This window comes from Guillardia theta (genome assembly GCF_000315625.1).
Source record: "Guillardia theta CCMP2712 unplaced genomic scaffold GUITHscaffold_185, whole genome shotgun sequence".
Lineage (NCBI taxonomy): Eukaryota > Cryptophyceae > Pyrenomonadales > Geminigeraceae > Guillardia > Guillardia theta.
This window is the reverse complement of record NW_005434491.1, coordinates 36,295-48,186: the sequence shown is the minus strand read 5'-3', so window position 1 is coordinate 48,186 and position 11,892 is coordinate 36,295. Positions and strand designations below refer to the sequence as shown.

Genomic DNA, 11,892 nt, shown 5'->3' with positions numbered 1-11,892 from the left:
CCACAGGTCATATCTGGGGGTTGTATATAAGCAGGATCACGGGTGGGGTAAAGGATGAATAGGATTGTTTGGGTTATAAATGTCTCGATTCAGGGGGTGGGTGACTGCTATGGGGGGTGGGGGGTCACAAGTATGGCTGACAGCTGCTACTGCGTTGGCAAATGAGGGAACGGGGGGGTGGGGGTTTATTAGTATTGAGCAGAACAGATCATGAGGGTAGGGGTATGATTTTCCATGGGGTTCAAAGTAGAAGGAGGGGTATAGTTGACCGGGAAAGAATTATTGTAAATACGGGTAGTAGGATGTTTCTTGGTTGGTTAGTCACCAGGGTCCCGGTAGATCCCCTTGAATGGGTAGGGTTCATGTCAGGGTGTTTAAGAGTGGCGCCAGCACCCACCCCATAATCCATGAATCAGTGCCCCACCCTGAGGATTTTGATGACGGGCCAGCACTATGGCTCGTTGCGAATGTCTTTGAGCTGCCCTTCTTCTCCCCATCTTCTACATGTTTGAATTACTATTAATGGCAATAGATAATTCACACCAACTTCGCCTCTCCCCGCCCTGCACTTGATGATCCTCCTCCCGAAACATTTCTCCTTCCTCGGCACCTTCTACCACCCTCTCAAATTCGTCTACTTTCCCTAGTACCCCCCATCCCTAAATTCAAATTAGGTTTGGAGTCCCTACCCTACCCTACCCTACCCTACATTGCCTATCTCCAAATTTGAAATCCCATAATTTCTCAGATCATACCCTTCTATGAGAGGGAAAAACCACCCGCCTTGGCTCCATTCTCCCCACCCAAAGCTTGTCCTACCTACTACATCGCCTTTAGAATTTAAAATGTGATATGGCAATTTGAGATTTTCATGAGATCTATCAAAATCTTGCAGCTTTTCTCTAAAAATTTTCTCATCCGACAGAACTAGTAGCTCAGGGGCTAGTGCTGATCTTTAACTTAACTTTGAGTAAAGCGTATATAGTATCGCCGGACAGTGTCCTGCATCTGTCACGGATAATAAAATGCAATTTTACAAAGCATAGTAATTTTTAAAAAGAGAACAGGTTTTGCTTGAGGTTTACTGGGGAGGCGTGAGGCAGGAATGCTGCCGCAAGTAAGTTGCGAGGGGATAATGTGCGACACACAAGACTTGTGATGGTTCATGGCAGGTTGCTGTGGTAGGCGCGGGTCCTGCTGGCTTGTTGGCTGCCCTCCTTTTAGCTCAAAGGGGACTGGATGTCTGTGTATTTGAGCAAGCTCAATCTGTATCTGAATGGAACAGCAGATCGTACTCGATCAACTTGAATCAGAGAGGGCTGAACTCCTTGCAGCATGCAGGTCTACTTCATCAAGTGCATAAAGAGGCTCTCATCAGAACAAGGATAATTGTCAAGTCAGGAGACAAGGAGAATGTGATAGAGCGTAATCCTCCGCAGTATGCAATCACCCGAACTGCTTTGACGAAGCTTCTGACACACGCATTGCGAGCAATGCCTAACGCAGACATCAGCCATGGTGTTAAGGTAGATGACCTGAATGCTCGTGAAAACGGGAAACTTCTAGAGTTGAGTTTGAGTAATGGTGATGCAAAAACATTTTCACACGTGATTGGAGCTGACGGCAAATGGTCTGCAATTCGGACCTGTAGCCCATTCAAACATACTGGGGACAAAAGCAAGATGTACAAATATCAGGAAATCAAAGAAAACTCATGGGGCGTTTCGTTTAGCCTGACCAGATGGCCTGATCATGTTGAGAAATCTTTACATGTTTTGAAGCCGCAAACTCCGCAAATTGCAATGTATCTTATGCTCGCTCCTTTGCTCGACGGAACGGCGTCTATTTCCTGGGTATTGTTCAACGAAATTTTAGCTTCGTATCCCTGGCTGCAACCAACGGATGGTAACATCATTTCTTGGAATGGTGAATCTGAAAACAATGAAACCCTGATGAGAGCAAAAGAATTGTTGGGCAAGGAGTTTCCATTCCTAAAAACTGCGGGAATCTTGGACAATATTTGTGACATGACAATAAGTCGAAGAGTATCTTGGATCAAAGTGGAAGATTGCCTCAATGCTTGCAATGACCGTGTTGTCCTAATCGGGGATGCCGGCCACTGTATGACTCCATCACTTGGGGAAGGGTGCAATTGTGCGCTTGAAAGTGCGGCTCGCCTCAGTGAAGCTATCCAGAAGCACCTCAACGAAGCTGACTCAGCCATATCGACAGATATTCTAGATCGCTCGTTCAAAGAATTCGGAGAGTCACGACTCAAGGAGGTCTTGGATGTGCAACTGCGATCGGCTATGGCAAGCAGCGTTTTTCAGAATTCGAAGTAGAAAACTTTTGGATCGGAATTAGATATAGTGAAGTGGAAAAAATGTTAATCCGGAAAACAAATGTGAAGGGAAAAGTAAATATTGAAAGCTTTTTGATACTTGACATTGTGTTCTAAACCATTTGTGCAGTCAGTGATGCAAACTCTATTCGTATATTCCCATTTCACGTTGGATGCTGCCATGGTGCTCAATTTCTTGCATTGAGCACAAATAATTGTGTTGTATCAAGAGGCCTCTCGCTTTCACATAAAGTAAGATTAAATGATAATCCGAATTTAAAGGAGTACATGGTTCAGGGTTTACATCCAAGTCTGACCTGGCTGGGCTCCACCCTTCCTGTCTTGTTGCAGCAGTTTACTTACTGAATGCAGGTCCAGGCTCTTGGAATTGCACTCTGATTGACTGGCAGAATCGGAAATTGGTCAGTAAAAGGCGCACAAATGAATGGTTTACTAGACAAGTGACCTAGCAGTCCGTTGCCTTCTGTCATGTCAATTTCAATGATGCCCAGGCTGTCGTCAAAGATTTTTGAGAGACAGGCAACGGATGGATGTAATTTATTGCAACAAAGCAGAACATTCTGAAAGACTCTTGTGATCCCCGAGTAAGATCAGGGCTTGAAGATCGTGAGGGAGGAAAAGGGGGGAAGAGAAAGAAAGAGTGAGAGTCTCACCTCCGAATGGAAAGCAGAAGAATCGAAGAGGGCAGGCATAAAACATTAAGTAGTGACTTCAAAGGATTGAAGCGAACATTGAATCTTTCTCAGTCATGTAACCAAGACGCAAAAGTGATAACAGGCAAGGTTAGCGAGCATTGATATCTTGTGAACTCGTCTCATCATAGGAAGCAGTTGCTTGGAGGAGAGGCGAAGGTCCAACACGGGGCGGCAGAGAGAGAGTAAGAGTAAGGTTCTGACCTCAGATTGGGGAGCAGAAGAATCCAAGAGAGCAGGGAAGAGAGAGACTGAGAGATAGAGGATCGGTTTCATGCCCGAGTGAGGATAGGAAGGGAATTTTGCAGCAGGAATAAAAGATCCATAGAAAACAAAAATTGGAAAAAATATTTGCACTGCACAGTTCAGGGAGGCAAAGATGATAAACGTGTTCAAATACACCAACGTAACATTGCATGGGACCTGAAGCTCCAGCATGTGATGGACTTCAAGCTCAAGAATTCTCATGCAATTAGAGCATAGGGACACAGGCTAAGTTCCCTCACCCAACAATGCTGTTTGCAAGAGGCAGCACACCGGGCAAGGCGAATTCACTATCAGCTACTGCAGTATGAGAAATCGTGCGAAATTGCGAACTGTGATTTACTTGATGGTCATGATTGAGCAAACTTAAGCCATTGAAGGGTTCTCTACCATGTCAAGAATTTTCTGAACTTTCTTGACCTTAGGATCCTGTGCTGCTTGCTTCATGGCCTTAGTTCTCATCTGCGATTAGAAAATACTTATCACTCTCGCGTTCTACATAATATCAAGCACAAAACCTGAATTGCTTCCTTCTTCTTCGCCCAGAATGCATTTCCCTTGACTTTGCGTTTCTCCTCAAGCTCCTTGATGGTGTCCCAATGCTTCCATCCGACTTCAGAGCACATGCGTCCGAGGTTGGTGTATTTCCTATTCGGCTTCAGGCGGAGGATGCGAAGCGCTGTCGGAATGACCACGCGCTTGACCTTGTCATAGGGAGGAGGAATGCCCTCAAACACCTGCAGAATGACCAGTCAGATATCAAATCTCAGAAACAAGCTAGCTGTGCGTTTCAATCCGTTCACCTTGAGTCTGTCAAGGGCAGCTTGGCAGCGAGGAGACTTGTGCTGCATCATACCACGGATAACCCTCCACGCCATCCTTGCAGGGGATCGGAAGTGGTAAGGACCCTTGGAAGGGTTGCTGTTCTTCTTCTTGCGGAGCATGGACATGAAGAGGTACTTGTTGCGGATGAAGCTTCCGCTGATGTTGAGCTCCTCACATCTTGTAAGAACAACATGCTGACCTCCGAGAAGCTCTTTAGCGATGATGGAAGCGAGTCTTCCAAGCAGGTGGCCCCTGCAGTCAACCACCACAACTTTGTCAAACATTTTCGCTTCTCGCTGCTCCTCCACCCGCCTTGTCTGCACTCGCACGCGCTCTTTTTTTTACCTTGCCCACCCCCACCCCTGTTTCAGGTATCATCCTACCTACTGCCTGGAACTACCCCTCCATACCATCCCTCATTTCCCACCACCCCACCCCTCTTTCCAATGAGATCCCGGCGACTAATGATGGAACACACTGACACATTAGTACCCCACCCCGTCCCATTGCTCGGTCCCGGGCCTACCATTCCGTGATTGAAGTTCCTAGTACCCCAGACCCTCCTACCTCTATGATGGCTCTTCTACTACCCTACTTTATCACCTCCAATCATCCACCCCCCGGGCCCCGGGCCTATCTCTCGCATGCCGTACTGGGCCCGGGCCCGGGCCTTCTCAGTCATCTTCCGACCGTACTCTGACCGTACTAACAAGGATTTTGAGACAAAATTTAAGAACCGTGTTCTAGAATTAGAACAAGAATTAGAACAAGAAAGTCTTCATTGCGTTAGAGCCGCTCATGCCATGGTTGCCGTCTTGGTGCGGCTCCTCCTCCTCCTCCTCCTCCTCCCGCAACTTTGTTTGAACTCGAAGGGCCTTCTATATCCCCTTCAACTTTCTGCACACCATGAGCACCATGCGCGCAATCTACTCAGCTCGTTTCACCAGCCATCATCTGCTCAATCATGCCGGTCACCCATGGCAAACCTACGACTACGCGGAGGAGGAAGAAGACGGCGCGGGCAAACAATGCATCAGCGAATGAAGAATTTGGAGGAAATGAATCGCCCCATCACAAAGATGGTGATGTCTTCTCTGCTAATATTTTTTCATGATGTGTGTGATGCAATATTGAGCAGCGCATCAAGAGAAAGAAAACACGTGAATGGCTTCGCACCTACGGGCAACCGACTCCTCACCTCACAGCAGTTCTCCATGTAAGAGAAGAGGATGTACGGATCGCTGGCCTTGTCCCATCATTAACACTTTGTATCTCATCATTCTGTCCTTGCATCCCATCATTCTCCCCTCCTGCCCTGTCGTTGAAAGGTTCGCTAACTCTTCGTCAGGCTGTCGACAACACGGGAGCAGCCGACCCTGTGTCAAGGTAAGTCTTACATAATGTCAACCAAAATGGGTGAAGCTTTGCCGAAGAAATCCACTGTTATGGAATGAGCTCCTACTGGATGGAGAAAAGATGTTGATTGAAATGAGGCACAAGTTATACCTGGAAGCTGGCTCCAAGTCCACAAGGGCACTTTCAACCAGGCATGCACAGAACGAGCGCGAAATTCAAATTCTGGATGTGAGAACTGCCTGCTTTGATGGTCGGCTAGTCTTTACAAAATGTCTAGGCAGCGCAAAATATGTTATGGAGCAACGCCATCACAAACGACTTGCGAGGAGTGAGTGCACGGCATCCTTGCAAGTGAGTTAAGGAAAAGAGATTGATGTTGTTTGCAGGTGAGACATCTTGTCAAGAAGGTTGGTATCGATGTCAACATCGCAGATCCCAAGTTGGAGCAGAGTGTGGATGTCTGGAAGTGGCTGACAGCTTCTCAGCTGTTTTATGGCCACGAGTTTGCATCTTGCTGCCGGAAAAGGAAACGTCTGGGTGGTGCGATGGTGATGCCAGATGAAGTGGAAGCAGTTCCTGACGCTCTGCCTCAGGTTGCTGCGATATGGAGCTGATCCCAATGCGAGAACTGTGGATGGGCACACCCCGCTGTGAGCTAACGACCCCTTCCTCCCTCAAGCTCATCCTCCTCCTTCCTCCCTCAAGCTCATCCTCCTCCTTCCTCCCTCAAGCTCATCCTCCTCCTTCCTCCCTCAAGCTCATCCTCCTCCTTCCTCCCTCAAGCTCATCCTCCTCCTTCCTCCCTCAAGCTCATCCTCCTCCTTCCTCCCTCAAGCTCATCCTCCTCCTTCCTCCCTCAAGCTCATCCTCCTCCTTCCTCCCTCAAGCTCATCCTCCTCCTTCCTCCCTCAAGCTCATCCTCCTCCTTCCTCCCTCAAGCTCATCCTCCTCCTTCCTCCCTCAAGCTCATCCTCCTCCTTCCTCCCTCAAGCTCATCCTCCTCCTTCCTCCCTCAAGCTCATCCTCCTCCTTCCTCCCTAAAGCTCATCCTCCTCCTTCCTCCCTCAAGCTCATCCTCCTCCTTCCTCCCTCAAGCTCATCCTCCTCGCAGTCATTGGGCAGCAAGCAAGGGGTACGGCGAGGTTGTACGGCGGCTTGTTCGAGCAGGTTCAGGAGCAGATAGCTCGCTTGAGATGAGCCTCAGCTTGCTGGCAGGAGGAGATCTGTCCGCAGAGACTTACGAGGCGAAGGTGACGCCGCTACAGGTCAGCCATGCTCCCCTCCCGTCTACTCTGATCTGCTGCAGGCCGCCATCATCAACGGCCACGTTCTCTTGTCGGAAGAGATCCGCGACCTGGCGGGGATCAAACATCGAGCCATCCGTTAGGGGAGAAACGAAACAAATCAGCCGGGGGAAGACAGACAAAGAGAAGAAGGCGATGATTTATCAAGAGACACAGCACGCGCTTCCCTCCCTCGTCCTCGCTCCCTGCACGAGTCTAGCCTTCCGTCAGCTGGGCCTCGTCAGGACAACCTTACCTTGCCCCCTCCTCCTCCGTTCCCCTCAGCTCGCTCGCGTGCCGAATCTGAGCGATGTTCTCCTCTTGCGCGCGCCATTCATACCTCGAGTGCTGATACGCGCTCAGTCGTCACTCTGAGGCGGCAGGTTGACTCACGTTTGCTCGCTCGATGCTCTCGCTCGATAGGTCAGAAGCAATCCACACGGACACGCTCCCATCGTAATGCGCCACCCAAACCTGCGCGACGTCATGGAGGAGAGGATGAGGAGTCGCTACCGTGAGGACGCCGAGCAGGTCGTTGGCAACTGCCACCATAGAACTCACGGGCTCACACTGGGATCCGAGAGCGCGAATGACTCGCTTGCTCTTGCTGCTCCACACGCAGATTCTCCCATCGCTGCTTCCCGACCAAACTTCTCCGTTGGGAAGCGCGACAAGCCCGCACACATCCCCCTGCACAACAAGTTTCAGCCTCCTGCTGCCATGCAGTCGTCCTTGCCTTCCCCACGTGCTTGCATTGTGCACTCGAGAACGTCGCCGCATCCCAACAACCCAGCACGGAGTTTCCATGGATGCACCAGATTTCAGCTCCTCGATGAGCGACTTTCTTGTCGCTGAGATGGCCCTGAGGACACGCGACTTCCACCACGTCCGTGATCCCCTCGTCCACGCTCCCCACGATGATCGTCTCCCCGCTCTTGGCATCCAGCACCACAAACCCAGCGATCGAGCCGCAGAAGACAAAGGCGCCGGAGGACGAGGAGAGGAGTGAGAGAATATCCTTCCCGATGCAGTTGAGCTCCTTGGAAACGTGGGGGTCCGATGTCTCGCAGTTCTCCCACACCCACACGATATGTCCAGCTGCTGTCCACATAGAGTTTCCCACCCGCGCGATTGCAAGCACATCCTGCGTGTGACCGGGCAAGAGGCTCCAGAGCTCGAGGGTCCTGGTGTCGAAGGTGCAGATCGAGCCTCCTTGGCAACCCACCCACACGTGGCCCTCCCCGTTGAGCCCTGACACAGCCATGGAGCAGACGCGACGCCGAGAAGGAGTTTGCATCCTCTTGATACAGCATCCTGTCTGCGAATCCCAAACTCCGACGTTCCCCGAGTCGTCTCCGCTCCACACGTTCCTCCCTCCGTTGGAGGTGATCAGGCACTTGCGAGTGTTCTCCTCTTCCCGCCCGCGCAGGGTCAGGAGCGCCTCTGACTGCTTCACGAAGACTTCCTCTAGGTTGCCCCCTGACAGCACTCTCCTTGAGTTATGCATTCTCAGCTTGTAGAGCATCGTCTTAGGCATGCTTCCCAGCCCTCCTGCTGCCGTCATGATCAGCTCGTTGCTGTCGATGGCGTTGCTCGGCATCCCCCTCATCACTTTGAGCGCCTCGTGTCCTGCGGTATCGTGAGGGATGAGACCCTGCTCGACTGCGGTCGCCAGGTCCGACAGCTGCTTGGAGTAGAGCTTGAGGAGGGCGAGAGAGATCCGGAACAGAGTCTTGGAGCCCTCGAAGAGAAGCAGGTCCCAAGCTCGAAGCATGCTCTCACTGGGGAGCTGGTTGAAGAGGCACATGAACCAAGAGACAAAGACTGAGCAGAGAGACTCACGGTCCAACCGCAGCGTCTGAAGGCTCTGCCAGACATCCGGCAGTTTGATCGCCACGAGATCGAGTAGTGTGTGCGTATCTGTGTTCACTCCGATCAAGGATGGATGGTAGAACCCAGGCAGAACGTCTTCGACTATTGCAGCCAGCAACCAGAATGCATCTTCTTCTGCCATGATGAGCAAGAGGATCGCACATACGAAATTCATCCCCTGACAATATCCGATGGTGGGATGCCATAGCGAGTACGCGCGTAAGACTCTCCCAAGCGCGCTTTGTGCTTCATCGGTCTTGTACCTGCGCAAATGACTCATCTTTCAAGCTTTGGGTTCCTTCCACTGCTTGTGTACAAACCGACTCGTCTCCCCCACATACACACATTCATACATACATTCATCTACTCATCTATTTACACATCCATCTACACATCTATTTACACATTCATCTACTCATCTATTTACACATTCATCTACTCATCTATTTACACATTCATCTGTTCATCAGGCATGTACCTGTCATGATTCGGCAGCGTCCGCTTGAGATCTTTGGTGATCTGATCGTCGAAGGGCGACTTCACACCCTCGTACCTCCGCAGCAGCTCGTCGTACGTCACTGCTTACATAGTGACCACATCCCTGCCCCTCGCAAGCTTCACCTGCTGCTTTTCTCTGCTTTGCAAACGACCCTGTCGTCAGCCGCCACACTCGATGCCTGAAGCTTGAGGCGTCAGCAGCAGATCCTGCGAGAGGACAAGCAGACGCAAAGGACAAGGAGAGGAGGACCTGAGCTCGGGAGGGACTCCCAGCCGAACGAGAAGCTTTAGGCGATTTCTCATCGCATCATCCAATATCCCTTCCATTGAAGTCACTCAACACTTTCACCCGACGACTTGTGGCATCAGCAGCATCTACCTGTATGACAACCTAGGAAAGACATCCAGCGAACGCGTTGCTGCGCCACAGTCTCCATGTAGCCCTCAGACCACTGCAACAGGCAATCATGATTCAACGCTCGCGGCACTGATATGGAGGAGAGAGCGGACCTGGAGGAGGCGGTCTCTGTGGGAAGGCTCCATCTTGAAGCCCAGCACATCATGTCCGTGATAGCAGATCAGCCCTGACGCAGGGAGCAGCGGCAGCCACGAGTGAGTGTCCCAGCGAGTGGGCTTAGAGAGCTGTTCCCCGGGATGACGCAGAGCTTCTTGTTTCTTAGACGGCGAAGACTGTCGGGCCTTAGCGAAAAGAGAGAGACGAACGAGGGAATGCCTGAGGATGAGGAGCGGAGGGCCTGCTGGGAGTGTCTTGTCGCTGCTCGAGGTGAGCATCCCGCAGAGTCGACGGCGAATGAACAGCAGTCAAGCTTTGACATGTCGACGCTTTGACGTGCTCGTCCGCTGCAGGCTCTGCAGCAAGTTGAGACGCTGCCGTCAGAGACGATTTCACTTACGAATGCTGGGCAGTTCATCACTAGCAGTAGCTTCCTGGCAGTCCGAGGAGGCGTCAGTGTCAGCGAGGAGCAAGATGCAAACAAACCCTGTGGTCACCCTCTAGTGCATCATTTCCAGTGCTCAAATCTTCTGCTCTTTCGTTGGAGCTTATCAGTGACTCCCCCTCCTTGGTATCACTTGGAGAAGTTACGCTACAGGAGGTAACGCCGTTCTCCTTCACAACATTCTTGTCCTGGTCAGCTTGTGTCGATTTCCCTGACTGGCTGCTCATTTCGGAGTGTCTCAATCAAGAAATCTCGCCATCCGGCGCACATTCAAACTGGGCGGTTCTTGGCTGTTGAGTTCTGTGGTGTTGGGAGTCATTCAGCACTACGACAACTCCTGATGAAGTTGATGGATCTGAAGAAGTTTGTCGCCCGAGCAGCCTGTTGGCAGATATCAGGTGGTGAGAATCAGAGCAAGCATGATATTCAAGTTTCATCTCATCCACATTGTATGATCCCGGTGATTCTTGAGAGGTCAATCATGAAAGCATTGATACTGCCACCTTGACAGGATGACAACAATTAAAGAGCAATACGAATGGATGAGCAAACAGCTTTTGCAAGCATGAACAGGATAAGCATGTGAAACAAGCAGCTATCTACCTGCAGGCACACGCTCATACACATCTGCACCACCATGCTCAAGCCATGCGATACCTATGACATGAGTTTTTGTTAGGGTTTTACAGGGTTTAGGTTGCGGTTTAGGTTCAGTGTTAAAATAATAATCCCAGGCAGCGCCGGGTTTGCAGGCATCATGGTCAGAGACTCACCAGGCTCAGCTGCAGGCTCAGCAGGCTTCAGGCTGCCTTCAGGTGCCTTCAGGCGCATCATGGCGGCAAGCTAGGAGCAGGGAAGGCGGTCTGGGGGCGAAGGAAGCTGCGAGCAAGTGTTTGGCGAGGCATTCAAAGACTCTTCAGAAACCGATGACATATCACGGGTCTCCTTCATCCGTGGTGTCTCTCTCTTTCGAGCAGACGATATCAAAGTTGTCGACGTGGAGGACATGAGCGAATAGCTGAATGTCAACGTCATCGCTCCTGGCGTGATCTTAGGAGGAGACATGCGCTCCCATGCATAGATGAAGGATGAAGGATGAGCAGCAGGCGGAGACTTTCTTCGAGCAGGTTGTATCGTTGAGGCGCAAGTACAAAACATGTCTACTGCTGTATTGTGAGCAGACAGTTCACAGATTGAGACGTGAGGAATGTTTCAAGCTGTATCAGTCCAAGAGGAGTTAGAATACAAAATTGTATGGATGCTTTGCCATGTCAGAAAAAATCTTCATTCTGGAGCCTGTTCTTGCATGTCATTCCTTTCGCTTCGATCCCCTTCATAACCTTGTCGATGTTGTTCAGCATGTTGAGCGTCTCCATAGGGAAATTGTCCTTCACGCTCTACACCCATGTGAACGAAATCTCAAGAACTTCAAGTTGCAGACCGCGGAAGAGTCAATGAAGGCGTTGACAGAGTGACTCGGTGCAACCTGCCTTTGCAACATGGAAGCAAGGTCCTGCCGGCAAGGGTCAATCGAAGGACATCCATTGAGCCTTTCTTTTCACCTGCACAGAAGGAATTTGAACTTGTTTCACCATGTTCTGAGGGACCTCCCGAATCTCGTGCAACGAGTGCTCAACACTAGCCATGACGTTCTAAAAGGCAGCACGTCAGATAACAATCCATCCCATTGCAGGCCTGAGGATGAAGCGACCTTTTGATAGGTTTCAAGGTCAGTCAGGAGCGCATTCGATTTCGATGTGATCTCGTGCACCTAGAAGCTC

At 50.6% G+C, this 11,892-nt stretch overlaps 4 protein-coding genes across 4 annotated transcripts; 2 read left to right on the top strand and 2 right to left on the bottom strand.

The window, feature by feature from the left end:
- Positions 1 to 1,105: 1,105 nt before the first annotated feature.
- GUITHDRAFT_148018 (hypothetical protein) lies at positions 1,106 to 2,342 on the top strand (the record flags this gene model as incomplete). Its single annotated transcript, XM_005820224.1, has 2 exons — positions 1,106 to 1,117; positions 1,173 to 2,342. 2 exons carry the CDS (start codon positions 1,106 to 1,108, stop codon positions 2,340 to 2,342), a joined length of 1,182 nt encoding a protein of 393 aa, XP_005820281.1.
- A 1,301-nt stretch (positions 2,343 to 3,643) lies between these two features.
- RPL13Ae_1 (large subunit ribosomal protein L13Ae_1, cytoplasmic) lies at positions 3,644 to 4,458 on the bottom strand. The gene is made up of 3 exons (XM_005820235.1): positions 4,122 to 4,458; positions 3,837 to 4,055; positions 3,644 to 3,780 (listed from the first exon to the last, which is right to left on the bottom strand). Exons 1-3 carry the CDS (start codon positions 4,425 to 4,427, stop codon positions 3,685 to 3,687), a joined length of 621 nt encoding a protein of 206 aa, XP_005820292.1. The 5' UTR covers positions 4,428 to 4,458; the 3' UTR covers positions 3,644 to 3,684.
- Positions 4,459 to 5,183: 725 nt separating this feature from the next.
- GUITHDRAFT_120513 (hypothetical protein) lies at positions 5,184 to 6,886 on the top strand (the record flags this gene model as incomplete). Its single annotated transcript, XM_005820223.1, has 10 exons — positions 5,184 to 5,225; positions 5,282 to 5,359; positions 5,492 to 5,529; positions 5,577 to 5,727; positions 5,777 to 5,827; positions 5,886 to 5,949; positions 5,985 to 6,039; positions 6,093 to 6,149; positions 6,611 to 6,749; positions 6,806 to 6,886. 10 exons carry the CDS (start codon positions 5,184 to 5,186, stop codon positions 6,884 to 6,886), a joined length of 756 nt encoding a protein of 251 aa, XP_005820280.1.
- Positions 6,887 to 8,268: 1,382 nt separating this feature from the next.
- On the bottom strand, positions 8,269 to 9,176 carry GUITHDRAFT_58412 (hypothetical protein; the record flags this gene model as incomplete). Its single annotated transcript, XM_005820222.1, has 2 exons — positions 8,269 to 8,917; positions 9,133 to 9,176. Coding segments are annotated over 2 exons (693 nt in total), but the record flags the coding sequence as incomplete, so codon positions are not given.
- Positions 9,177 to 11,892: the final 2,716 nt, after the last annotated feature.

Bases quoted from the DNA above. Each gene is read 5' to 3' on its own strand.
- RPL13Ae_1 (XM_005820235.1), bottom strand. From the start codon at position 4,427: ATGTTTGACAAAGTTGTGGTGGTTGACTGCAGGGGCCACCTGCTTGGA. The intron at 4,056-4,121 runs GTGAACGGATTG...GTCATTCTGCAG, and splicing joins CTGCCCTTGACAGACTCAAG to GTGTTTGAGGGCATTCCTCC. The intron at 3,781-3,836 runs GTTTTGTGCTTG...TTCTAATCGCAG, and splicing joins AGAAGAAGGAAGCAATTCAG to ATGAGAACTAAGGCCATGAA.